The sequence below is a fragment of the Lipomyces tetrasporus genome, assembly GCF_029532465.1.
Source record: "Lipomyces tetrasporus strain NRRL Y-64009 chromosome Unknown POJ06scaffold_4, whole genome shotgun sequence".
In the NCBI taxonomy this organism is placed as follows: domain Eukaryota; kingdom Fungi; phylum Ascomycota; class Lipomycetes; order Lipomycetales; family Lipomycetaceae; genus Lipomyces; species Lipomyces tetrasporus.
The window spans coordinates 478,320-502,796 of NW_026611599.1; the positions used below are offsets into that span (position 1 = coordinate 478,320).

Consider the following 24,477-nt stretch of genomic DNA (forward strand, 5'->3'; position numbering starts at 1 on the left):
CATCTTAGAAGTAGTACATCGTACTATCGAAAGTACGCTACTACATAGTAGCAACAGGACTTCCCTTTTTTTGACCCCAAACTCCAAATGTGGCCAACCCAAACTCCAGATATCACCATCTAATACGCTGCAACCAATCTATGGCCTTTTATGAACCCGTTTTGATGGCAGTAATGGAGACGCGACTTGTCGAGCGTCACGCGTCGTTGGCTGCGTCTGTAGTTTCGACTTATGAGATGACAAGCCATTGAAGAACGACAATTGTGGTTGTGCCTGTCCAGTCTGCGCCGGGAATTTCATCGGAACTTTTGGGGATATGTGAGAAGTTGGAAGTGTAACTGCGACGCTAGATATGTCGCAGCTTTTCGGATGCTTCTGCTTCTCCGAAATTCTTTGGTTCAGCCTCTCCTGTCTCCTTCTGTCCGCCTCCTCGTGACTCATGGGCTCTATTGTCGGCATTGACGTTGAAGTAATCTTGGTGTTGTCTGACGAGAAAATAGGATTAGACATGGACTCTATCCTTGCTCGCTTTACTACACTCATCTTCTTTAACGCCGACGCAGAGCTCTGTTGCAACAGTCGCTTCTTCCTTCTCTGAGCTTCCATAGGATCCTCAAAAATATCCAGCGTTACAATCCTTTTTTGTGCTTTTTCTCGTTCTAGTGCTTCGTACTGCGCCTTAACCTTTTGAGACGTCTTCTTGAGGCGCTGCCGACGCGCATCAAGCAGACTGTAGTATTGCTGTCGAACGTCGCCCTTTCTGCGAACCTTTAACTCCTGCACTTCCTGTTCGCTGAATGTATGCCGTAGGATGCTCTCCCAGAGCTCATCCGATTCCAGCTGGATATGCTGTTTGTTTATTTGTGTCAGAGCGAGCAGGATCCGAAGTCCAGAAGCATACTCACAGGACTATTCTGCTCAACAGCCAGCTAATAACTACATTAGCATGTACATAAAGTAAAGGCTCATTATATATCACGCACCAACTGGCTCGGGCCCATCCTGCTCAGGACGGGCTTTATGATATCGTACGGAATGTCGCCAATGTCAAGGATACCTAATATGGTAGCCAATCGGTTAGTGACATACTCTTCGTTCCCTAGAGGTGACAACTGACGATTAGCATGAAACATGCATGTTTGTAGGCATATCTGGAACAGCGGCATCGGCCTCTCTTGCTCGATACGGCCAGGTTTAACGTTCAGCAGGGCTTCTATCTCGGCTGAACTGAGTTCGCCAATCGTTGTCGTTGACTCCTCTGGCTCATCCTTGTCATCCTGTGATACAGGCTTATCTTCGTTCCCCATAGTTTCTGGCATGTCACATTTATACATAAAGCAGCTCCCCAAGCTTTAAAAGCAAATGCAGTTGCGGAGTTCTATACAGCTGGATGAAATTTAGGAGACGCTTCTAACCAGGAGTTAATAGCGGAGGGTTAGATCAAAGGGTTAGGCTTGACGTCACACAGCTCAGTTGGCGGGAACATAATAGTCTTCCCGTTCATTTATCAGCACATCATGCATTCAATGCTGTCCTGGTTGAAAATTTTACATACCTTAACTGCCAAGTATCAGAACTAAGTGTTAATGGATGCCATCTCATCACCCACCACCACTAGCTGATCCAAAACGTGCCGCGGCTCTTGCGAATCATACCTTCGACAATGAAGAAGGCGCGGAATACGCAGGTTCTGAGTTTGGGGGGTTTGGTGAGTACTTTCGCAACAAGAAGATCAAGCTCCAGAATCTAGACGCACATACACGAAAGTCTGACGGTGGGAGCGAGAGGCCATTGATATTCAAGGGATGCATAGTTCATGTCAATGGGTATACCAAACCTAGCATAGGAGAGATACACAGGCTCGTAGTAATCTACGGTGGCGTCTTTAGTCAGTATATGGATGGTAAGACGGCTGTTACACATATAATTGCCTCATCTTTGGTGAGTATTTGTACCCACGTCAGTTATGACGCTGCCCTAACCTAAATACAGACTCCAAAGAAGATGGTCGAGTTTGCTCGATACAGGGTCGTTAAACCGGAGTGGATTATCCAGAGTATTGAAGCTGGAAAGCTACTCCCGTGGCATGATTATCGGGTTATACAGCCCTCAGAGTCTCAAAGACGTCTCAGTATTGCTTCAGTGGTTAGCAGACAGGAACATGGGCTATCAAGTCAGTCGCCAGACCCCTCCTGCCCTGGCTCGCCAGTAGCACAACCGTGTACGCCTCCAACCGGCTCGCCCTCGAGCTATCTAGAGCAGAATGCGGCCTCTATGCCATCGAGGATATGGTCGCCTCTCGTAATATCTTCCAAGTCACCAGAAAAGTTTACTTCGCCCGAAGAGCACAACGCGGCTCTGCTTGCCAATCCAAATACTCGGAATTCCACAGTCTTGAATCCAGATTTTCTGAAGACATACTATGGGCAATCGCGATTGCATCATCTAAGTACGTGGAAGGCAAGTTTGAAGCTTAAGATTCAAAATCTGATATCGGCTTCGTCCACACTGGCGTCGAAACGTCCCCTGGAATTCCCACCAAATTCTCACGTTATATTTCATGTTGATTTTGATTGCTTCTTTGCGTCTATAGCAGTAAGAGGTCAACCGCAATATGCAGACAAGCCAGTTTCTGTTGGCCATGGAGGAAATCAGAATTCGGAAGTGGCAAGCTGCAACTATGTTGCGCGAGAATTTGGAGTGCGGAATGGCATGTGGTAAGTGAGGGCCAAAATATGCACAGAGATATTTGCTGATTAAATAACCAGGATGAGACGTGCAAAGGAATTATGCCCCGAGCTAATAACCCTTCCGTATGAATTCGATGCTTATGAACAAGCCTCTGGCCATATGTACAACGTATTGACCAGCATTGGTGCCGACAAAATCGAAGCCGTGTCGATAGACGAGGCACTACTCGACGTCACATCCCTCTGTTGGTCCCCAAACGACGATGAAATCCAAGCGAAATCTCTCGAGCTTGCACAGTCAATCCGCGATAGAGTATTTGAACTCACGCAGTGCCATGTTAGTGTTGGCATCGGTGGCAATATACTGCAATCGAAGATTGCTACGAAATGGGCTAAGCCCGCTGGTCAGTATCGCGTTCGCCCGATAGAGGTGGTGCAGTTGATCAGTGCATTGAAGGTGGAAGATCTTCCCGGAATTGGATATAGCATCGGTGCGCAACTAAATGAGAGGTTCAATATCGACAAAGTAGGCGACATCCTCGATGTGCCAAAATCAACACTGCAAGGTATCGTAGGCGTGAAGACAGGAGATAAACTTTGTTCATATGCCGAGGGCAAAGATTTTCGCCGAGTCGGTGAGGTTTCAATGAGAAAAAGCGTCAGTGCAGAGGTAAATTGGGGCGTGCGCTTTGAAACGAAAGAACAAGTTGACACGTTTCTTGGATCATTGGCTTGTGAGCTATCGAATCGGCTTTTAAATCTGAGCATGATCGGTAAAAGCTTGACACTGAAGGTCTACAAGCGCGCGGAAAATGCACCTCTAGAGCCTACCAAATATCTCGGCTGTGGAGAATGTGACGCGTTCAGCAGGTCGTACAGTACGGCCTCTCCTACATCCGACGCGGACGATATTAGTAGGATTGCGATATTGCTCCTCGGGAAACTTCAGATTGGAGTGGGGGATATTCGAGGACTCGGCTTGCAAATGACGAAATTGGTGCCGGCACATGGTGAAGATGCTAAGCAGACTACTCTTTTTCAAATGAAAAGCAGGCCTAAAGGTACGGATATTGAAGTTGCGAAAGATAAACTAGACGCCGATCTGGAAGGTGAGCTTAGCGAGGAAAGAAATTTGCCGTTGGAAACCAGGTCCACTATGCTGCGATCTGTTCCCCCGAAACGGCCATCTACTCCTGCTACTCACGATTGTTTTCCTACACGTACGGGCGAGGAAGTTCAGCGAGATCCTTCGGAGGGTGTTCAAATGAATGGCTCTGAAATTTGCATGGACAACAACCTCAAGCAAAAGTTGAAAGAGGAGCCTCAATCTACATTTGAAATTCCGTCCCAGTCTAGCATTGATCCAGATGTGCTATCTGAATTGCCACCTGAGATTGTGAAAGAGATTCAGGAGCAGTACCGAGAGAGTACGACCGCATTTCGTAGTCCGGTCAAGAATGCAGGAAGTCTAGGTGCGAAAAGGTTGAAATTTGCAAGCACAATCAAAAGGCAGAGCTCTTCAAAAACTGGGAGTCTGAATACGATTCGCCGACCTCGACATGACTCCAATCTACCAAATTACGAGAAATTGAACTCTGTCGACAATGGCAGATGGGCACTAAATGTTGACGAGGACATTCTCAAAGAACTGCCCGAAGACATTCTCAACGAGATTCTCGAAGAGCGACAGCATCATCTACGGAAATCTTCAGCCGCAAAACAGAAGGAGGAGTTTGAGCCTTCGAGTATTATCGAATTACAGCATTCCATACCCACCTTTCAAGGAAAAAATCAAATTGACGATTTGAGAAATTTGTTACAGACATGGTTATTGTCTTCAGTCTCAGAAATGCAAGGTCCTCATATGGATGACGTCCATCTCCTTGAGAAATACTTGTCTCGAGTAATTACGGAGGAAGTAAATCTAAGTAAGGCGGTAGAACTTGTAAAGTGGGTGGGTTTTCAAGTGGAGAACGTGTTACGGGAGAAGTCTACGGATGATACGTTCGAAGGGAGTCAAGACGTGTTGATTGAATGGGTCGATATTATTGACAGTTTGCAGAAAGCAGTCTCTATTGCAGCCGCGGAAAGGGGGCTTTATAATATCCAATTTCATTGATAATTTTGGAGGTGTTTTCGAAGTTTTGTGTTCTCATTTAAGCTTTGTTGTAAGTCTGTTATCTATTCTTCATCTCTTGCATAACCTCATTTACAAACTTGCTTAATCAAAGAAACCTGTTTCATCGTCAAATTTCAAGGTGCCATTCTCGGGTTCGTACTTGTATTCGCCGATCTGGTACCGTGGTGGCAATAGCATGCTTGTGTCCAAATCATAATCTATTCCGGAGTTGATAACAATGGCACGAGATATCTCAACAACTCTAGTGTTGCCATCATTAAATGATAATCCTATGGCCGCGCCAATCTTATGACGATGTCTGAGACTCATAATATCAAAATCGGGAAAAATATCGTTTCCTAATTCGATCGATTTGAAAACTTTGTCATCGATCCGAAAACGAGGGGTGCCGCATTCGCTTTTCTCAGGAGTTAGTGGAATGTCAAGGTTATTGTGCTGTAACAGAGTGCTTTTTTCTGTAGAGCAGTTGGGATATCTCTGGGCGTAACCTGATGTCTTTGAACGCAATACCACCTTTAATGACCTGAGCTTGATATTCAGGATTCCAGCTATTCGCGAAATTTCGTCGACTTTAACTGAGATGTATAGCTCAAGCGGTAGATGCTCGCCAAGAGAGGATTCACCATTATTGTACAGAATCATCGCAGCTTCCATCGGTACATCGACGTAAGTATTCTTGGATGAAAACGAAAACAGCTTCTTCAGTCCAGATACTTTTGGCAGCGCTCCAGGGACGAAGTACGATTCTGGTAACTTGTCGCACTTTGCTGAATGAATGACCGTTTTATATTCTGTGGCGGTATTCGTGATGCCGCTCCCATAACGTGAATCCGAGGCATGTACGAGCGTAGCAGGAACCACGGTCACTGTGTGTGACACAGGCATCTTCCATTTAAAAATACCAGGCCGATCAACTGAAGCGACCACACGATAATCGACATACATGTTATGGCTGGCGCGACAGTTGGGTGGCAGAGCAGTCCGTACTAAGCCAACATCCACAGCCGAATGTCGACAGGTCCACCATGAGAAACGGAACCGGTTGTACTGATCGAAATGAGCTAGACATGTGCACTCTGAAAATACAGGAACCTGAATTGTGAATAGTAGAATATGCTCGCCCGGAGGTAAGATGGTTCCTCTTGGCTGATCAAAGAGTGAAATAGTAATGTCCGCATGCGAGTGCCGCTCAGTGACTCGGTATGTCGACTGACCGTTGTTAACCGTTCGCGCAGTAAATGAAATTCCCTTAAAGCGAACGCAAATGTCTGCAATACTAGTCGGCTCGTCCAGAGTGATACGGACTGTGCCGGTCAGTGGACAGCCCACCGACACGACCGGATTATCGACTATCAAACGCGAGGGTTAGCACCGCAGGACGAAATGGACGACATCAGACGCACTTACGAAACAAGGAGAGCTGCATGTTGGATAGTTTTCACAATGGCGAAAGTCTTACATTGTACCAAACGTAGACCAGTAGAGATCACGGCCAATGACGCACGTACAGTTCTCGATATCGAATCACAACCGGTCTAACTTCCGAGGCAGGGCAGGAGTGCGAAGAAGCGTACGGCGACGTCGTTCTGCATCCGTTGACGTACAGCGAAGCGCACCTTTTCGTCTGAGTGAGGTGTCAAGCAGTGGTCAAATCTTATTATACGCTCTCTTATTCGCACAAAGACTCAAATCGCAGATAGAAGGCGACGGTCACATTGAGTTGCTTGTGCTCTACAATGCACGCGAATTTCATAGATCCAACTTATTGCCGTATCGTAATATACCGGTAGTACTACACTGCTATTACACAAGTCGATTTCGTATCATCTGGAACATGTAATGAACTCGTTTCTACGGGGCGTTCCAGATGCCAAATTGCGAGGAACATCCGAACCTTTCCTCCACACTCCAAACTTTGTCCAGCGAGGTCAATAGAATAGAGTTGCGCCACTCTGATATCATTGTTCGCGAGTTGATATCCAAATCAGTGATTTGTATTAGGAACTAACTGATCAATACTATCGGGTAACATGTACTTTTTCTGGGGAGAGATGTTCACTATGTTGTGGCTGTGAGAATTGTTTGCTAGGATGCCCTAACCCTGACACCCCCGACCTTGTGATCGTTAGTACTCGTTTCGAATATGTCACAGCGACACAGTCGACCAGTACCGACCAGATATAAATTACATAGCCAAAGAATGCTGCTTGAAGATAGTCCGATTACGGCCGTCCTTCCAGGACACTATATCGCCGAGCGCAGATGCGGATATTGCCACCGCTCATCCGGCAGCTCTGTCTTTGGATTCACCTCGGTATCAATGACAGTCGATCTCTACCAGCTTCTTATGGACCGCGGATTTAGAAGGTATATGCATCACTGTAGTTACTGTAAAACGAGCTTTAACATTTCTGTTTGGGTAGGTCTGGAACATTTCTTTACAAAGTGAGCTTTCATAATGCATCAATCTAACGGGCCACTATCACGCCACTGACGGATAATTTAGCCCGATCTTCTCAACTCATGCTGCCCACAATACACTATTCGACTCATTGCATCTGAATTTCGACCGTCGAAAGAACACCGTCAGGCAATCAATCGATTCAACCGGTTCATACTGGGCTCGCAATACGAGGAAGCGCTGAGACGACATTTCTCGTCCTCGCACTCGGCATCTTTGTATGTTCCTTTGTAGTTGGCCAACTCGACCATGCTGTGTAGCTGTGTGACCAGCATTCTAACGACAGACGACACAGAGTAGGCAAGCACAACTCTGAGTTTGACCTTGTCTCCACTATACATCGCGCTGAGTACGACAATCTTCCCCCTGAACTCGCCCACATTCCTGTTGCACACAAGTTCGTGGTGCGTCTTGCACCACCAGACTGCAATGACGAGAAATTCTCGTTATACATACATTATCAGAAGACGTGCCATCATGAGCCAGATAGTAAGATTACCAAGCATGGTTTCAGACGATTTCTCTGTGGACAGCCGTTCGAGTTCGAACGAGGTTATGATCCATACGACAGAGAGAACGTCTCTGCGGGTAGACCGCAGCCAGCTAGAAAACGACTAGGGCTGTGGCACCAGATGTACTATTTGGACGGTCAATTGATAGCCATGGCTGTATTGGACTTTTTACCAAATACAATCTCAAGTGTGTACTTTATGTGCAGAGAGGAGTACTCAAATTACAGCCTGGGAAAGTTGAGTGCATGTCGCGAGATAGCACTGTCACTTGAGGAAGAGCGGACACATTACCACATGGGTAAGGACGATTACCGTGGAGAAGCTACTAGCTCGATGCTGAATGTAATCGATCAGGTTTGTATATCCACAGTTGTCAAAAGATGAAGTACAAAGCTTCATTTGGTCCAAGCGAACTTCTGGATCCTGAACTATATATATATTTTCCGTTTGATAAATTTGCGGCTGAATTTGAAAATTCCGAGTACGTGTCTTTTGCCCCACATCACAGAGTGCGAGACCCTGCCAAAGATCTGCGACGCTCAATAGTGCAGGAGAGGACGATGGCCAGTTCCAGCGATGAAGATGGATGTGAAGAAGATAACGACGACGAAGACCATCTGCCACGAATACAGACTGTTTTCGATGCCGACATGCCAGGGATGCCATCACAAGAGGAAATCATGAGCAGTATCGATATGTCAAAGGTCCGACTCGTTATCCAGAAGTACATATTTACTGGAGAGGTAACAGCCATCCTAATGCGGGTCTTGAAATAGTCTTTTGCTAACGGACATTACAGAGCCTGTCCAATATGCATCCAACTGTCTTTGCAAACTTCTTGGAACCTATTCTGCAAATGGCTGCAGTTATAGGGTTGGATCTGTTCTATGAAGTATTTCTATATATTCAGTAGGCCATGGGACATATGTACTACCGTAGACTATGTCGAAATCCAGCATATTGTAAACTAACAGCGCGGCCCCTCTGCGGATTAGCTAATCAGATGACCACTTCAGTCGTTAGTTTTCTCATAAATAGTCTTTGCACACATATTCGATCCATCGCAACGATCTCGTCCAACATGCCGCGAAACTGCCGTTACTCGTTGAAAGCCGGATAAAGATATCTCGTCGACCTTCATCTATAATAGACGTGCAGCAATAATTAGGGATTTGAACCAATTTTGGCCATCATATAGGAAACGCTCAGATATAGATGAGGACGAAGATGCTGCTGACAAATGCCCTCCAATTCCAAGTTTGCCAGAGGCGTAGCAGGCTCCCAAACCACTTATTTTGTTTATGCCAAGCGACGTACAGGGTATTAGAGCAACAAGAGGTATCCAGGGATAAAGCGCATCGACGTAAATAAAAACCTTTAAAAACCATTAGATAAATGGTCGAATCCGTGACAGTTTCAGTCCATCCTTCAACAACTTGATAACCTCGACAGGACAATAATGAGCGATTGTACCACTAAGTGGGGGTGGTCTGGCTGACTTGCCCACAGGCCGATACGTGAATACAATGGTTTGTAAAACTGCATATATCGGTTTTTCCGTGTTGGGATTACATTGAGAACGCAGTTTTACTAAACTGGTCTGGGGACATGCCAGAAGGCAAACACGAATGTAGACATCTTCCTTCGCTACGTCGACAACGGCCCCCGCATTTTGTCATGTTCCCGCAACTCGCAAGCCACATGCTCGGATCTGGACTATTTTTCTCTAGACATAATTACAGTATAAACAGTAACTACTAAGTTACTCTGCTAAATCTCAGCTTAATTCCTTCTCTGATACATGGCCCAACTCATAAATTGTAAAGTCATCCTCATTTCGCCTTAGTGAGGCGTAACTCGGTAATTTAACCCGATTTCGGCCGTCAGCGATATATTTCCTGTCTGGTTCTGATTGTTAGATTCAGGGGACGCCAATCTTAAAGCAAAGTAGTCGAGGGTATGGTACAATTGGCGTTTCGTCGTTTGGGCACTGTTCTCCAGAACTATTATAACAGCGCCAATCCGATCTCTTTGTGAACAACAAGCGAATAGTACTCTGCACTCAAGACATCTGTTGAATTATTAACCATGGAACAGCGGCGGGCCGAGATTGAGGCCAAAAAGGCTAAGCTTGCCGACTTGCGACGGCAACGCCAGCAGCGGCTTCAAATGCCCCAGCATTCTCTATCTCGCGATGCAGTCAGTACCATCTGCACCGAGAATTTTATGTGTATCGCTAATTCATCATATTAGCTGTCACCTTCGCGAAGTGCAGCTGATAGACGCTCTGACATCGATCACCTTGTCGCCAGCTTGGTTGGCTCCCCTCGCTCCCAGTCCCGCCTAGAAGGAGATAACGTTGTTTCGGCTGGACAGGAGAGCAGTGATCCCTTCGTAGACACTGCGCCATATTCCCCACGGAAAGCTCCAGCGTATGTAGGTACTGCTGTTTTAGTGACAGTCAAAAGCTAACCACCACAGCACACCTACATTTTCTGATCTTTCCACGACGATTATTACTCTGTTCGACGCCCCCCCTCTAGCGCAGACGCAATTACCCGACAGCAAAGTGCGAGTGGCTGAGGAAAAGATTACTTATAGCAAAGAGGTTCAGACTGCGGAGTCTTGGATCACTGAAGAGCCACAATATGAATGTGCGCAGCATGATGCACTAAGCGCATCTGATCTGGGAGAATTTCAAGAAAAGGTTAGAGAAAGGCTGAGAAGAGAGGTAGAAGAAGAATTATATCTTCAGCAAAAGTCTAGGGACAGGCTCAATGTGGAGTACGAGCCGTCGGCCCGCAAAATAAATATTAAGGAGTTGCGCCCAGAGGTGAAGTCAGATTTATTGCAGTCTGTGGAGTTCCTCCAGTTTATAGAACGGTCAAGTAAGATAGTGGAACGAGTACTAGATGATGACTACGATATACTAGTCGACTACGCGTCTGGGTTTGATGATAAGGAGTATGTACGAATCCCCAACTTGCGATTTGTATGCTAATCTCGCACTAGTTCACAATCGGAAGGGATGATAAAACAAGTTGCACAGTTTTATTCGGATAGGTGGTCATCGAATCGTACAATAACTGCCATCGATTGGTCCCCAAAGTACGCTGAGCTGCTGCTAGCAGCGTACTCAAAAAATCCGCAATCTCCCCGCGAACCGATGGGAATCATACAGGTTTGGAATGCTCATCTCCGTGATCGACCGGAGTACATTTTTCACTCCCAGGTGATATGTCTACGTGAAATTGTTAAATTAATCTAGTCTAACCCGATGCCTAGAACGATATTTTATCTTCGAAATTCTCTCCTTTTCACCCTAATCTAATTGTTGGTGGTTGCTACAATGGTCAAATTTTAGTATGGGACACGCGAGCGAAGTATGACGCTATACTTAAATCGCCGCTTACAGGCGCCGGGCATACGCATCCTGTCTACTCAATTGAATTTGTCGGTACGAAAAATGCGACAAATATTATTAGCTGTAGTACGGATGGTCGCGTATGCGGATGGAACGCCGACTTTCTAGCACTACCTCATGCAAGTGGCAGTTTGGCAGTTTCAGTTCGAGTGGAACTACTAACACAGTCATGTAGGAAGTGTATGATTTCAAGCTGCCACCTCCATCGCGAACGGAAGATCTTGCACCGACGGTTCTGGGATTCCAAGCTTCCGATCCAAGTTACTTCCTCGTTGGAAGTGAAGACGGTAATCTATACACATGTAATCGCAGTGTTCGAGCGGGTGCGAAGGCCGGTTTAGATCTGTCGACAACCTATCGCAGTCATGCTGCACCTGTTTCAGGTCTTAACTTCCACCCGACGTATGGTCCATTGGACCTGAGTGATCTTGTCTTAAGTTCTAGTTTGGACTGGACCCTAAAGTTGTGGCGAGTACGAAAATCAACGAAGTCAACTATGAGCGCGTCTAAGTCGGGTATCAAAATTGGGGTTACGAGCGTAGAGACTCCGAATTTGAGTTCAGCTTCCCATACGTCAATCATGGACGAACCGTTGATGGAGTTTTCTGCAGACGACGCCGTCTTCGACGTTGCGTGGAATCCTGTTCGTCCGGCAGTTTTCGCATCTGTTGGATGTGCCGGAAAAGTGGATGTTTGGGATCTTTTGACTGAGACCGAGGTTCCTCTTGCTAGTAGTACTCCTACAATTGCTAGCGGGGCTAAATGCCAAGCGTTGAATAAAGTTGCCTGGGAGAAGTCCGATGGAAAACGACTAGCTGTTGGGGGCTTGTCTTCGGTAGTCACTGTATTTGAAGTTGGTGATAATCTTGGAGGCGCCGCAAACGCGCGGTCGGAAGAATGGAGACATATGCGGAGACTAGTGGCATACGCGGAGAATCGGACCTCGAAAACCGATGCCCGGCAATTTGTGTAGATATAATTGCGGTGGAGATAGTCAATTCAATGTGGACCCAAGTGTCGTGCCAATTTTAGAATCATGTAGGGCAGGTGATGTCATATCTGATACATTACTCTATACACATTATATGAGTACGCACAACTACGCCCTCTGCATGTGCGTGATCAATGAGGTTAATGAATCCAGTCTAGCTTTCTGTTGCGCTGCAGCTTTCGGTGATTCTGGGAGACACGTTAGACAATCAGATCGGTCTAAGACGGCATATAAAGCACACCTCTTGCAAGAGCTGGAGGGTTCACGATCAATGGATCTTCATCGCTAATGTTCCATCCTTTCCGTACCAAGAACTCCCTTGCATCTATATCAGATAGGCCAAAATAAACGGCGACATCGGACATAGAAACAGATAAAAATGCGTTTGACACGAACTTGTAGTTAGTCTCACGAACGTGATCCACAAGTTTCCGCAGCAGATTAGCTTCTTGCGATTCTAGTGGCACACTCTTTAGAGCTGCGTCAATCGTCGGAAAAAAAGCCAGATAGTTTTTGTTCCACAGAGAAGTAAGAATTTTCCTCGCTGTGCTTAGCGATGATGCCGTCTCCGTAAGTTCAGATGCTCCTGCAGATGTTATTGTCTTAGTAAGCGGTGTCCGCTTTAATACGAATCGCGCTTCTTCGATATTGTCATTTATGATAAGACTGTATATCAGAAGACTGTAATATCGGCTAACATTTGCGTCATCTATAGGGGCGGATTGTGCTAGCGACTCAAGCGGTTCGAGGTCTGATAATGACAACGATTGAGGTAAGCTATCGATTGGAGGAAAGAGTGACATATAGAATGGCTCTCAGGACGCTGTGCAAATCTAAAGTCAGATAAAGTGTTCAACAGTTGAACTTATACGCTGTTACGTCACTATCACGCAAATTTCCCCAGGGTTCTGAACAGGTAATATGCGTCCAGGATGGTGGAGAGCGACATGTCCCAGAAAAGGGTGAGCCCAAAAAATGGTCTGTACACCCTAACCCATAATCGGGGTGAGCTTGTACGATTAATATGAAACCGTCATTTATCAACCCGCACAACGCTCACTTAGCCACCGCAGAGGGTTATACTGCTGGCATTGGATGATATGCTTTTGACATCGAGGAATGGTCGGTCGGCCTGGTGCTGGGCAGCGCTCACCGCGATCTCGGTCGTGCCCGCTTTCGCACTGTTTTCCGTCCAGGATGATATTCTCGCGTTTCCACAGGTAGTGAGGTTTATTGAACTACTATATACCGTAGGAGCTAACTCTACTGCCTAGTTTCAAATATCAATGTCAGATGATATCATTAGTGACGACGAAGCGGCCAGGCTGCTAAGCGAACAGGCGGAGCAAGCAAATCGCAACGACAATAACATCCAGCAGTACGAGACATTGAAATTGCAAGGCGAAAAATTTCTATGCTCATTACCAGTCCTTCAACCACAGACCATCCTTAATGCTTCAGAAAAGGAACTGTCGAAGTCGGAAGAAGAGAAGGAGCTGAGACGTGCACAAGCTAGTGGGTGGGATTTATTGGAGCCATTGAATGGAACATGCTTGTACTACGTAAGTTCCATATTACTAGGCAGGACAAATTCGAAGGTGCTGATTTGTGAAATAGATGGCAGGATGGTGGACGTATTCGTTTTGCCACAAGGTCGAAGTGAAGCAGTTTCATCAGCTGGCGCCGCAGAAGGGCGTTACACTGTATCCACCAAAAGAAGATCCACATAGCAAATCTTACATACTCGGGCGCGTACTGCAGCAGAAGAGTAGTGATGAGGTTGGTGGAGAAGATGGAGACAAGGCGCGATCGAGTCTTGGCGCGGAGACTACGGTACAGTCGGCGGGCGAGATGCGGTATTTGGTACAGAAGATTGGCGGTGGCAGTGTCTGCGACTTAACCGGAAGGGAGCGTAAGATCGAGATTCAATTTCATTGCAATCAGAATTCGCATGATAAGATAGCATGGATCAAGGAAGTTACGACTTGTCGTTATTTGATGGTTATTCACACCCCTCGATTATGCCAGGATGTCGCATATTTGCCGCCCAAAGAAGATCGCGCAAATGAGATTAAATGTCAGCGTATTCTGTTGGAAGAAGAGATGGAGAAATCGAGATCAAAAGCTTCGCTGGATGCAGAAATTTTGGCCGCAATGATTGATCATGATATTGACGGAAGTTCGTACCGTACACATGATATTGTGACACAGTACAAGGGCGGCAAGCGACACAAAGCATATCACAGGCAATCTGGACTTACAACTGATGAGAGAAGCATAGTTGAGCCGGCCGAGATGGCAGCGGAGTCAGAAACTGTAATATCTTCGACGCTGGACGAGCAGTCCGCGGAAAGGCCATCTACCAATAGCGACTCTGGCACAGAGACTAACGTAGACGACGTGGATGTAGAGATAGATAGTATATTTCCGGGGGAAAGGCTTGCAGCAAAAAGCGCCCCAGATCTGGTGACATCGGCGGATATGTTGAAACGCGACATTCAACGACAGATGGCAGCAGGCACGTTCCTCACCCCTGAAGGGAAAGTGGCCTCGGCGGATGACGAATTTTCTTACTCGGTCGCCTTGGTGGACGTGAATGGCCAGGTAATTGGGGTTGTAACGGTTGTTGTAAGTAAGGGGCAGGTCCTAGTCGAACTCGACCAGAGCAGGGGCGGCCACAGTTTGCATGACAGGAAAGAATTGCTAGATAAGTTCCCGCAGAAGCTGAAGGATGAGTTACGAGAGTTCTCTGGTGGTACAAAGCTTGATGTCATTGCTAGCGGTTTGGACCCGTCGGGATCGGTGTCGTCGTCACCAACCAACCTAGTACAGAACGAGGAGGGAGATGCTGAAAACGTAGGTGGAGGTGCAGGCGAAGCGACAGACGACAATACAGAGCAGAGGGAAGGAGCAGATGATTACCGCATTGTCATCCGGGACGAGCTGTAGTACTTGTCATCACGCTGGGCTCGGAGTTACTAAGGATTTAGCAAGCGTGTAAATAGCGAAGTAATAAACTTAACATATGTCTGCGTATCGTCACTCAATAATGTACAGCGTAAAACACTGAGCCGCACGTAAGTTTTAACTGACATTATTGTCCGCTTCCACGCAGGGAAAATTGAGACGACACCTCGACCGCATCGCCACTACCATCAGCATCATCGTCACCAGCAGCAGCAGCACTAGCACCAGCCCAGCCAGAGGATTATGGTGATGATGGATGACGGCAGCATGACCAATGCCAGTACAGACGCCAACGGCCACAGCGCCGTTCATATCGATAACGGCGACGACGAGATCAACATGGTAGCGTCCGTTGCGTCATCCACCAACACACCATTCTTCTCGTACGCCGACGACCGCGCGTTTCAGGAGCTCGACGCGAAGTACTGGGCTCAGCAAACCAGCCCGAGCCCGTCTTCGTCCCATCTCGGGCGGTCGTTCACGCTACCGCCGCATCTACCTGACAGCGCCAACACAAACAACACTACAACGGCTGCCAGTGCAACGTCTCCGGTTTCGCCTTTTCTCATCCACTCCTCGGATCCGCTACCCGGGCCTGCTCGCTCACGGTCCTCGTCGCACACCGGCCCGCTCTCGCGCCTGTCGGAATCTATCCGGTCGCTCCACCTGGCCGACCTCCCGGAGCTAGCGACTGTGGGCAATGCAGGCACCGCCGACATTTCAACGCCGTTAGACGCAGCGAGAGCGCGAACATCGTCCTACGGCACTCACACCGACGAGATTGATCTTGAGCTCGAGATGATTTGCCGTAACGTCCAAAAGTGCCTCGACTTCCGCGAAAAGTACCAGGCTCGCTCCCTCCAGAGGGGAGAAGACAATCCTCGCGACAGTCCCGCCTGGAAGATCTATCCACCGCCACCCAAGGCTTCCTGGACGGATTCGAAGGAGCCGATTGTGTCAGATGCCCCGACAGACGGTGACATGCCGACTTCAAAACCGAAGCCAGACGGTGTCGAAGGCGTAGGTGCCGACTTCAACATCGATGACTGCGAGGTACCTGAAATAAAAGACTCCATCCAATTCAGTCTTGACGGAACTGGTCTCTTTCATGTCTACGAACCGATTAACGGTGTCTTGCAGCGACTAGTTCAGGTACCCACAATTCGCGAGTATTATATGGATCTCGAGGAGATCAGTAATATTAGCTCCGACGGCCCATCCAAGAGTTTTGCTTTCAGGCGTCTACAATATTTGGAAGGTAGCTGGAATCTGTACGTTCTTACGAACGAGTATCAGGAGCTGGCCGATACGAAACGCAATCCTCATCGCGACTTTTACAACGTGAGAAAAGTCGATACCCACGTCCATCATTCAGCATGCATGAACCAGAAGCATTTGCTACGGTTTATAAAGTCGAAAATGAAAAAGTGTCCAGATGTACGTTGGTGGTATAACGTGAATCAGTCAACTGTGGTTAACTGACCTCACAGGAAACTGTAATTTTTCGTGACGGAAAACTGCTAACTCTCCAGGAAGTATTTGAGTCTCTGAACTTGACTGCTTACGATTTAAGTATCGACACGCTTGACATGCATGCGCACCGCGACACTTTCCATCGCTTTGATAAGTTCAATCTGAAGTATAATCCGATTGGTGAATCGAGGTTGCGTGAGATATTTTTAAAGACTGATAACTACATCAATGGTAAATATCTGGCCGAGCTTACACGTGAAGTCATCTATGATCTCGAGCAGAGCAAATATCAGATGGCTGAATACAGGATTTCAATTTATGGCAAGAGTAGGAACGAATGGGATCGTCTCGCGGAGTGGGTTGTGGACAACAAGCTATTTTCGCCCAATGTTCGCTGGCTGATCCAAGTTCCAAGGTTGTACGATGTCTACAAAGCCAGCGGAATTGTTAACGACTTCGAGCAAGTTGTGACTAATGTGTTCGAGCCATTGTTTGAAGTCTCGAAAGATCCCTCTTCGCACCCAAAACTACACATTTTCTTGCAGCGTGTCATCGGATTTGACTCTGTTGATGATGAATCGAAAAATGAACGCAGACTGTACCGCAAATATCCTGTCCCGCGAGAGTGGTGCACGGCTCAGAACCCTCCATATTCTTATTACTTGTACTACCTTTATGCCAACATGACGTCGCTCAATGCGCTGCGCAAGCGCCGCGGATTCAATACCTTTGTTCTCCGGCCGCACGCTGGAGAGGCCGGAGACACCGACCATTTGGTCTCGGCTTTCTTGGTTGCGCACTCAATCTCTCATGGTATCTTGCTGCGTAAGGTCCCTTTCTTACAGTACTTGTATTATCTCGACCAGATCGGTATCGCAATGTCGCCGTTGAGTAATAACGCACTGTTTCTGGCCTATGACAAGAATCCATTCTTCAGCTACTTTAAGAGGGGCTTGAATGTCTCGCTTTCCACTGATGATCCTTTGCAGTTTGCATACACTAAGGAGGCCTTGATTGAGGAATATTCTGTCGCAGCACAAATCTATCGACTTTCGGCTGTCGACATGTGTGAGCTCGCGAAAAATTCGGTTTTGCAATCAGGATTTGAAGCCGCTATAAAAGCCCATTGGTTGGGAAAGGATTTCATGTTGCCAGGTGTATCGGGGAACCGCGTTGAGAAGTCAAATGTGCCCAATGTGAGGGTCGATTATCGGTTCCAGACATATCAACAGGAGATAGCTTTGTAGGGAAATTTCGCTTGGTAGTTGCAGTTATAGGAGCTAACTTGTTACTAGTATGGATAAATATGCTGGTGATACAAGTCTGCAGGTTGATTTTGATGCAAGCGATGGTGGTCTTGAATCTGACCTCAGTATGAGTGCTACAACCGATGGCGGTGATAGACGATCATCAATCTCTATGTATGTCCTATTATTTTGGTACGCGTCTAACGTCTCATTGACCATGTACAGTCCAGTATCAGTCCCAGAAGTTCGTGGTTTCCCGGGTGTTAAGCACCAGGCTGTTAGTAGACGAGCTACGTTGAACATTGATCAGCAATAATAGATCGTGATAGATTGTGTCGTATTCTGTATTTGTATGAGAGCAATGTGAAGACGACATGCCAAACATGTACCTGGGATCGACAGAAAGACCCCGAAGAAAAAAAAATTCCGTTTGTATACATATCATTACGATACAAGGACATCACTGTCATGCTCGTTGGGATATTAGGTTGTTCACATCTAAGTCAACAAAATGTACAATTAAGAAGCAGTCTTAGTCCAGAAGACGAAAAAGTCGCGTTCCAGTTAATGCTCCATTTTAACCAATTGTGGTTGTGGAAAGACACAGTAACTGGTGTTCTATGACCTATTTGGCCAGCAATTGAGTCAGTGGTCGTTTCACTGATAATTGGTAGCTAGAGCAGGGATATTCCATCAAAATTAGCTTCATAAGAGTAGGATTGCAAATGACATCAGACATCGGTCACAACCTTCAGCGCTAGATAATGATTTGCTGTTGTATGTAGAGGACATAATAAATTTATTCACGATCTTGATACATATGCTACAAAAGATCTACTGAGACAGCATCATGATCTCATTATGATGAGGTGAGTTACTGCATTTCCGAATACATGACACAGTAGCAGCCGCTGTGTTGATCAGTAGGCAAACTGTATATATCGCTCTCTTTAAAACTCAATCGATCATCAGGGTTTCTTTTAATAACAGCTTCCTGAGTTGTTTGACATGATGTCTCATTCTTTTACCCCCTTCTCTCAGAGAAGCAGATGTCTACTATTATTTTCAATTTATCACTTTTCGCGCGATTCCGCTCAATGCGTCATGCCTCACATTTACCAAATTTATCTTACCATGATATGATGATCATTACAGATTCTCCACAATAGACGGACGTCATTAGCAATCAGACAGAGTGTCTGCATTTAGGGTGCAGAATCGTCCGTGGCGACAGGCTGGTCAGCAGCTCAGCTGGCAATCCTAAAGTGGACGTCTGGTGCATGTGGACGGATCATGCCATGCGAATCGATTGGACAAGCAAGAATAGGCTCGAGGGGTCGTGCGCCTCGGGATCGACAAGAGGAGAGTCGGATGGCTACAAGAAGAGATGGAACGCGGCGTGAGAATGGTGTGACATGGCGTGCACGTACTTTTAAGCAAGTATGGCTACATGGACAGGCGAAGCGCTGATATTTCTATAGCTGGAAACGGCAACAAGCAAGGGAACAAAAAAGAAGAAGTTCAAGGGCAAAAGTAGGGCTGTTACGAATATTCGTAATTGCGAATTATAACTATTCGCAAAATTTTGGGTTGCGAATAAAACCTGCGAATATTCGCAATATTCGCATTTCGCAATTTGCAAATTATTGAGTAGTTAATTTTATATCGATGTCCCTGTTCAGTTGCGCATTGCAGAAAACAAATGTACCACAAAAACACTGGGAGGCCGGTCTGCTATCTATAAAATGAGGTGCTAACTGTATACAATGATTTTACTAGCACTTATGTACGCCAGCTCTGTATATGATAGTCGGGCAGTCAACTACTGCTCATATACATCATCTAGTAGCATTAGAATCCGCATCGTTTCTGTCTTCATGGAGTATCTCCATACCCCAAGTACGTCCCTCCCCACATAATCTCTCAACTGAGACTGCGGAGGCTGGAATTGAGGGTAATCCTTTCTATTGACCCTCCACCAGTCGCATACCAATTATGATCTTCCGTGTTCATTGGCATCAATGCGGGCGCTGTTAAGCGATAAATGTCAGACAATTGAGGCTTGTCTTGAGGCTGTAGTCTTTGTAACATCCCGTTTTTGCTCTTCTGGACGCTGTGCGATATTAAGTGGAAGCTATGTACCTATTACCTACTTAGGCAACTTTCTAGCTTATTTTATCTATATCACGTGATACCCTGCGAATAACGAATAATTTTCGCATACTTTATTTAATCTTGCGAATAAAATTGGCGAATATGCTGTTTGTGAATTGCGAATACGAATAACGAATATTGCTGATATCTGCGAATATTCGTATTCGCAACAGCCCTAAGCTGGAGTGTCGTATATCCGGACATCAAACGAACTTGTACAATAACAATAAACAGATTGTTACCGCGTATCATCGCCTTCGAAAGAAAGCTATCTTTAAAGTACTGTTCCTTTGAATCCCGCATTGAAAGAACATCGGTGAGCTCATTGTTGAGAATATGTGCTCTAAATCTGCTCAACATCCCGTTGCTCGACATGTGGTTCACGAGAATAAAGTTCGGGCGACGTGCGGCGTGGTACTGTGCGGCTCCGGCGCCGCACGCATTTCGGACTCCTAGGCTCGGATCACGGAGACTTCACCGCGAAATCCATAGCATTGAGCAAACTCGGTGGAAGCGCATGCGCTCAGCGATGGCAAAAGAGCGATGACAAAAGTCCAATAAGTCTCACGCGCTAGCCATCTCATCATTAGCTCAAGCACGTGTAGCGACAAAAACTGTCAACGTGACAAACTCGATTGGCAATTAATTAGACAGCCAGCAGTTAGACGTGACAAGCCAAGAGAGGACACTCGACGCATCAGTACAGACAATATAGTGCGGTCGCATGGGGCGTCAGCGAATGTCGATTGGACAAACAAGGTAAGAAGAGCTCGAGTGGCAGGCAATTTCATCAGGAAATGACACAGGGGGAATTGGTTGGCTGAATGGTGAATTTGGTGCATCCTTGAAATAAAAATGGGCACATGTACAGTGGACGTGGAGAGTACGCAGAGACATACAAACTTGACATGCATTTAATGGATGATTTGTCCCGCCCTCCAAAACAAACTTGTACAACGTCAATAATTACTACGTTGTTGCAATCACCAAACATTACTTACCGATTTTTCGATTCTATTCGCAAAGTAAAAGTCTATTATCATATTAGTCTCCTTTGACTTCCACAATTTCAAAATGGTCCAGACATCCTCGCGCTTTTCCGTGTCCCGGCATCGTCGGGATCATCTCACACACGGTTTTCGCGGAGCCCTACAAAAGGAGATGGCGGTGATTGAGAAATGTGTGGGAATGCACGGCGCGCGACTAGTGCTAGGTGGTTATTGTAGACCAGCCAGTCGGACTGACTGTCAAGAAAGCATTTAATGTATTTAAGGGGGGCTTACCCCCTCGTACAAATACAAACAATTTGAACAGAAACAGAGTATTAGTCCCCAACATTACCAAACCCATCAATGACACGCCCGCTTGTGACAGCGACCAAAATCACGCAACATTAACAACCTACCCTCGTTTAGTAAGCACTTGTGTCGCAACAAGAATTAGTTCTCTAATTCTTCTCCTATATATTCAGATGTGGTATAGCTTGTAGTGTATACTGTAACAATAACAAAGTCAACTCAGCCATCGCTGCTGCGATGGTGCGGCTTAATCGGTGGCTTTAATTAAGTCAGCAGCATGCCTACAGCGTTAGTAACGCTGATCTTAGGAAAGAATGACATCGCTCTTCTGACGTAATTTTGCGCAGATAGCCTCACACGCTTCCATGTAACTTCGCCCATGGACAGTTCGATTGGTCTACGGTTGCGCTTTTTGATAATTTGGAAGCCAATGGAACTGTAAAGTATCTTATTTGCGACGATATACAAGTTCGTTTGGCCCCCCAACCATATATACATATCAGCGCTTTGCCTGTCCACGTAGCCACCATATTCGCTTAAAGCACGTGCTCTATGTGACACCATTCTCACCCCTGTCCAACTCTCCATATAGCCATTCGATTCTCCTCATGCCATCCGGATGTGCACGTTGCCCACGAGCCTATTCCTGCTTCTTCAATCTAGGTCCATTGATGGACGCATCACGTCATCACGCAACAACAACAGTCGTCCACTTTAGGATTGGCAGCTGAGCGCCTGGATATCTGACTGCCAATCATGTCGTCAAAGAAGTTCTGCACCCATAACTGCAGACATCTCTGATTGCTACTGATGCCCGTCACGGAAAGTCTTGACGCCACAGGATAGGAGCTAATGATGAAGTGGTTAACGATTTGCCGCGGCTACTTACTACCGGAAATCCCTGTCAACTCCCTCCTAGGGCGAATGACATTGCTTTTTTGTTGGTAAGAAACTTACTTCTTAAAAGGTAAATACCGTTCCTAAGACTTTGGAGGCTGGATGTGAAAGGAGGTACGTGTAATAATCAACGATTACTGTTGTCGACAACGATACATCACAAACGTGGGACAGATTTATATATCCTTTGAGTGTTGTCACGCTGCCCTCACTTGTACTCAACTTATCATACATGTACTACCGATTCTATGCTGTTATTTCGTCTCATGATACACATCTAAAATCTTTCCGTATACCTTCTCCAACGTATAGCCAACTAACCCCCTCGCGCCATGCTTAATGCGTGATCTCGTCCTCTGTTGTGCCGTATCCAATATTGTTCAATCAGTTATTGTTCCTTCCTTAGCGAATAGATACTTCTGACGAGAGCATGCTCCTACGGCGAGTTCGTGCCCGCGCCCGTTTCTCAGTCTCGGCGCATATCGAATTCCGAGAGTCCGCCCATCTCCTCTATCCCATACTCGACGCTAGCATGTACATGTACCAAAATCTATAAACACAAACATGTACAGAATCCAAGTATCAACGCAAATCCTGTAATCTCCTCCCATATTGCTCTCTCGATTGCCACCCCGTCGCACCAGGAACCCACAGCGGACCGAGCAGCAACTTCGCCACATAAAGGGACGTCCAACAATCGGTTAGAGAAGAAACAACTCCCGACGGCCGCTCCTGAGGCGGAGTAGGTGGACGGTGGCGTAAATGAAGTTGCTGCGTTGGTCCTGGCTGCTACATTTCATCTCATAACGCGGTGGCGCACCTTTGGTGGCAATCCTGTCTTCGGCATCGGCGGTCGTTATAGCCTCGAAGAGCTTTGCGATCAGATGTCGACAAGTACTTTGAGGTGGCTACAACTGAGGAGGGATTGCCGTTACGGTGGTGGAGAGATCACCAAAAAGAGTACCCGCAAATGGGAGCAGCCAAGGATAGCTTGCGATCCCTACCTCTGAGGTACCGGTTGAGAGGTTAATCAGTGCAGGCAGGGACTTGCTCTAGGCTTAAGAACTCACTCAATGGAGTGAAAAACGATGCGAACACGGTGACTTTGCTTGTAGATCAACACTCGAAGGAAGCGGATAAGTAATTATGCTCATTTGTATCTTATAGTTATTTATATGCTAGAATTTTTCCAGCTCACTCTACTCCTCCTACATCAGCGTGAGGACTGTAGCCGTTCGTACCTAAGAGCCTACCAACCATACGATTTTTACGGGCAACCAACTTCATTGCTAGTATGATATGGTTAATCAATTGTATAGTAATCATATTACCACAGTACGATTACGAGTTACGATTGCTCGCAAATCGTATCCACCCCTGGACATGATCAATGATGCAACTTCTTTCACACCCGGGAATATCTACTTTCTTATAGACGTTACTTTCACACGCGAACCGTCGGCGGCCTGTCCTTATCATCCTGTCCTTCCGCCTTGTCTGTGTACAATGCCAAACTTTAATCCCTTTCTCAATGTATATATGATATACCGGCCGTAAGCTCTTATTGACCATAAAGGATAGCCCAAATCCTTTGTATCTGTACGATCGTAATACCGTACCCATCACTTATCAGCTGGCGCTGCAACACTCGAGCCTACCGCTATTCGTTGTCAAGCATATATCAACTTCCTATCTGAGATGGATCCATCTGTTCGCATCTCTTATCTGGCGAAACTCATCTAAATTGCAGAAGTGGTTAGCATCCGAGTGGTTGTTGCTTAGCTACTTCGTATCTGTTAGAAATATGTGGTAATTAGTTCCTTGCTGCATTGACGGTCCATTGCCACCGCCGTACTCAATATTGCAGCGCATGGAAGTCCGAGGTGCCGAACGCCTTTGGCGATTTAAAAAGTCATAGCCGAAATTGACGGACGGAACGAACACGGGTGAATCGGAGAAGTGCTGGGGGTCGAGCTCGCAGCTCGGCCACTACATGATTACGCCATCGCTGTGCCATTGTGCGGGCTTGATATCGCTACACGAGCCACACAGATTGTACTATCGTTCCGGGCGTGACAGCCGGTTAACAAGAGGATGGTGGCTGGACTTGGACCTGAGTACGCGTTTTCAACAATGCGTGATGCCGCAGCGAATGTGCATTGGAGAAGACAGGTGGAGGAATGCATTGGTGGTTGATACGGGGAGGGTCAGTTGGCTATGGAA

The 24,477-nt window shown here is 46.5% G+C and overlaps 8 protein-coding genes across 8 annotated transcripts; 5 read left to right on the forward strand and 3 right to left on the reverse strand.

Annotated features, from left to right (window-relative positions):
* Positions 1 to 138: 138 nt before the first annotated feature.
* Positions 139 to 1,319, reverse strand: POJ06DRAFT_267179 (RNA polymerase II transcription factor SIII subunit A-domain-containing protein; the record flags this gene model as incomplete). Its single annotated transcript, XM_056189215.1, has 3 exons — positions 139 to 849; positions 906 to 929; positions 984 to 1,319. The coding sequence occupies 3 exons, from the start codon at positions 1,317 to 1,319 to the stop codon at positions 139 to 141; spliced, it is 1,071 nt and encodes a 356-aa protein (XP_056044461.1).
* A 179-nt stretch (positions 1,320 to 1,498) lies between these two features.
* POJ06DRAFT_274780 (uncharacterized protein) lies at positions 1,499 to 4,846 on the forward strand. Its single transcript, XM_056189630.1, has 3 exons — positions 1,499 to 1,941; positions 1,993 to 2,717; positions 2,769 to 4,846. The coding sequence occupies exons 1-3, from the start codon at positions 1,591 to 1,593 to the stop codon at positions 4,807 to 4,809; spliced, it is 3,117 nt and encodes a 1,038-aa protein (XP_056044462.1). The 5' UTR covers positions 1,499 to 1,590; the 3' UTR covers positions 4,810 to 4,846.
* Positions 4,847 to 4,860: 14 nt separating this feature from the next.
* On the reverse strand, positions 4,861 to 6,614 carry POJ06DRAFT_86515 (uncharacterized protein). The gene is made up of 2 exons (XM_056191671.1): positions 6,238 to 6,614; positions 4,861 to 6,179 (listed from the first exon to the last, which is right to left on the reverse strand). Exons 1-2 carry the CDS (start codon positions 6,254 to 6,256, stop codon positions 4,912 to 4,914), a joined length of 1,287 nt encoding a protein of 428 aa, XP_056044463.1. The 5' UTR covers positions 6,257 to 6,614; the 3' UTR covers positions 4,861 to 4,911.
* Positions 6,615 to 7,030: 416 nt separating this feature from the next.
* On the forward strand, positions 7,031 to 8,716 carry POJ06DRAFT_267182 (arginine-tRNA-protein transferase; the record flags this gene model as incomplete). Its single annotated transcript, XM_056189216.1, has 6 exons — positions 7,031 to 7,197; positions 7,254 to 7,275; positions 7,337 to 7,509; positions 7,587 to 8,101; positions 8,158 to 8,546; positions 8,603 to 8,716. 6 exons carry the CDS (start codon positions 7,031 to 7,033, stop codon positions 8,714 to 8,716), a joined length of 1,380 nt encoding a protein of 459 aa, XP_056044464.1.
* A 1,175-nt stretch (positions 8,717 to 9,891) lies between these two features.
* On the forward strand, positions 9,892 to 12,200 carry POJ06DRAFT_267183 (WD40-repeat-containing domain protein; the record flags this gene model as incomplete). Its single annotated transcript, XM_056189217.1, has 6 exons — positions 9,892 to 10,002; positions 10,057 to 10,235; positions 10,285 to 10,767; positions 10,816 to 11,035; positions 11,089 to 11,307; positions 11,403 to 12,200. The coding sequence occupies 6 exons, from the start codon at positions 9,892 to 9,894 to the stop codon at positions 12,198 to 12,200; spliced, it is 2,010 nt and encodes a 669-aa protein (XP_056044465.1).
* POJ06DRAFT_86462 (uncharacterized protein) lies at positions 12,124 to 13,170 on the reverse strand. Its single transcript, XM_056191670.1, has one exon. It carries the CDS (start codon positions 13,019 to 13,021, stop codon positions 12,437 to 12,439), a length of 585 nt encoding a protein of 194 aa, XP_056044466.1. The 5' UTR covers positions 13,022 to 13,170; the 3' UTR covers positions 12,124 to 12,436.
* A 92-nt stretch (positions 13,171 to 13,262) lies between these two features.
* On the forward strand, positions 13,263 to 15,265 carry POJ06DRAFT_250192 (uncharacterized protein). The gene is made up of 3 exons (XM_056187257.1): positions 13,263 to 13,438; positions 13,493 to 13,780; positions 13,836 to 15,265. The coding sequence occupies exons 1-3, from the start codon at positions 13,319 to 13,321 to the stop codon at positions 15,165 to 15,167; spliced, it is 1,740 nt and encodes a 579-aa protein (XP_056044467.1). The 5' UTR covers positions 13,263 to 13,318; the 3' UTR covers positions 15,168 to 15,265.
* On the forward strand, positions 15,256 to 18,712 carry POJ06DRAFT_250194 (uncharacterized protein). Its single transcript, XM_056187258.1, has 4 exons — positions 15,256 to 16,622; positions 16,676 to 17,901; positions 17,954 to 18,079; positions 18,131 to 18,712. Exons 1-4 carry the CDS (start codon positions 15,429 to 15,431, stop codon positions 18,219 to 18,221), a joined length of 2,637 nt encoding a protein of 878 aa, XP_056044468.1. The 5' UTR covers positions 15,256 to 15,428; the 3' UTR covers positions 18,222 to 18,712.
* The last annotated feature ends 5,765 nt before the right edge of the window (positions 18,713 to 24,477 follow it).

Excerpts from the sequence above, each read along its gene's own strand:
- POJ06DRAFT_250194 (XM_056187258.1), top strand. The coding sequence starts at position 15,429 with ATGGTGATGATGGATGACGGCAGCATGACCAATGCCAGTACAGACGCC. Across the intron at positions 16,623-16,675 it reads AAATGAAAAAGTGTCCAGAT|GAAACTGTAATTTTTCGTGA; the intron begins GTACGTTGGTGG and ends CTGACCTCACAG. Across the intron at positions 17,902-17,953 it reads TATCAACAGGAGATAGCTTT|TATGGATAAATATGCTGGTG; the intron begins GTAGGGAAATTT and ends ACTTGTTACTAG.
- POJ06DRAFT_274780 (XM_056189630.1), top strand. The coding sequence starts at position 1,591 with ATGCCATCTCATCACCCACCACCACTAGCTGATCCAAAACGTGCCGCG. Across the intron at positions 1,942-1,992 it reads ATATAATTGCCTCATCTTTG|ACTCCAAAGAAGATGGTCGA; the intron begins GTGAGTATTTGT and ends ACCTAAATACAG. Across the intron at positions 2,718-2,768 it reads GGAGTGCGGAATGGCATGTG|GATGAGACGTGCAAAGGAAT; the intron begins GTAAGTGAGGGC and ends TTAAATAACCAG.
- POJ06DRAFT_250192 (XM_056187257.1), top strand. The coding sequence starts at position 13,319 with ATGCTTTTGACATCGAGGAATGGTCGGTCGGCCTGGTGCTGGGCAGCG. Across the intron at positions 13,439-13,492 it reads ATATTCTCGCGTTTCCACAG|TTTCAAATATCAATGTCAGA; the intron begins GTAGTGAGGTTT and ends TCTACTGCCTAG. Across the intron at positions 13,781-13,835 it reads ATGGAACATGCTTGTACTAC|ATGGCAGGATGGTGGACGTA; the intron begins GTAAGTTCCATA and ends TTTGTGAAATAG.
- POJ06DRAFT_86462 (XM_056191670.1), bottom strand. The coding sequence starts at position 13,021 with ATGTCACTCTTTCCTCCAATCGATAGCTTACCTCAATCGTTGTCATTA.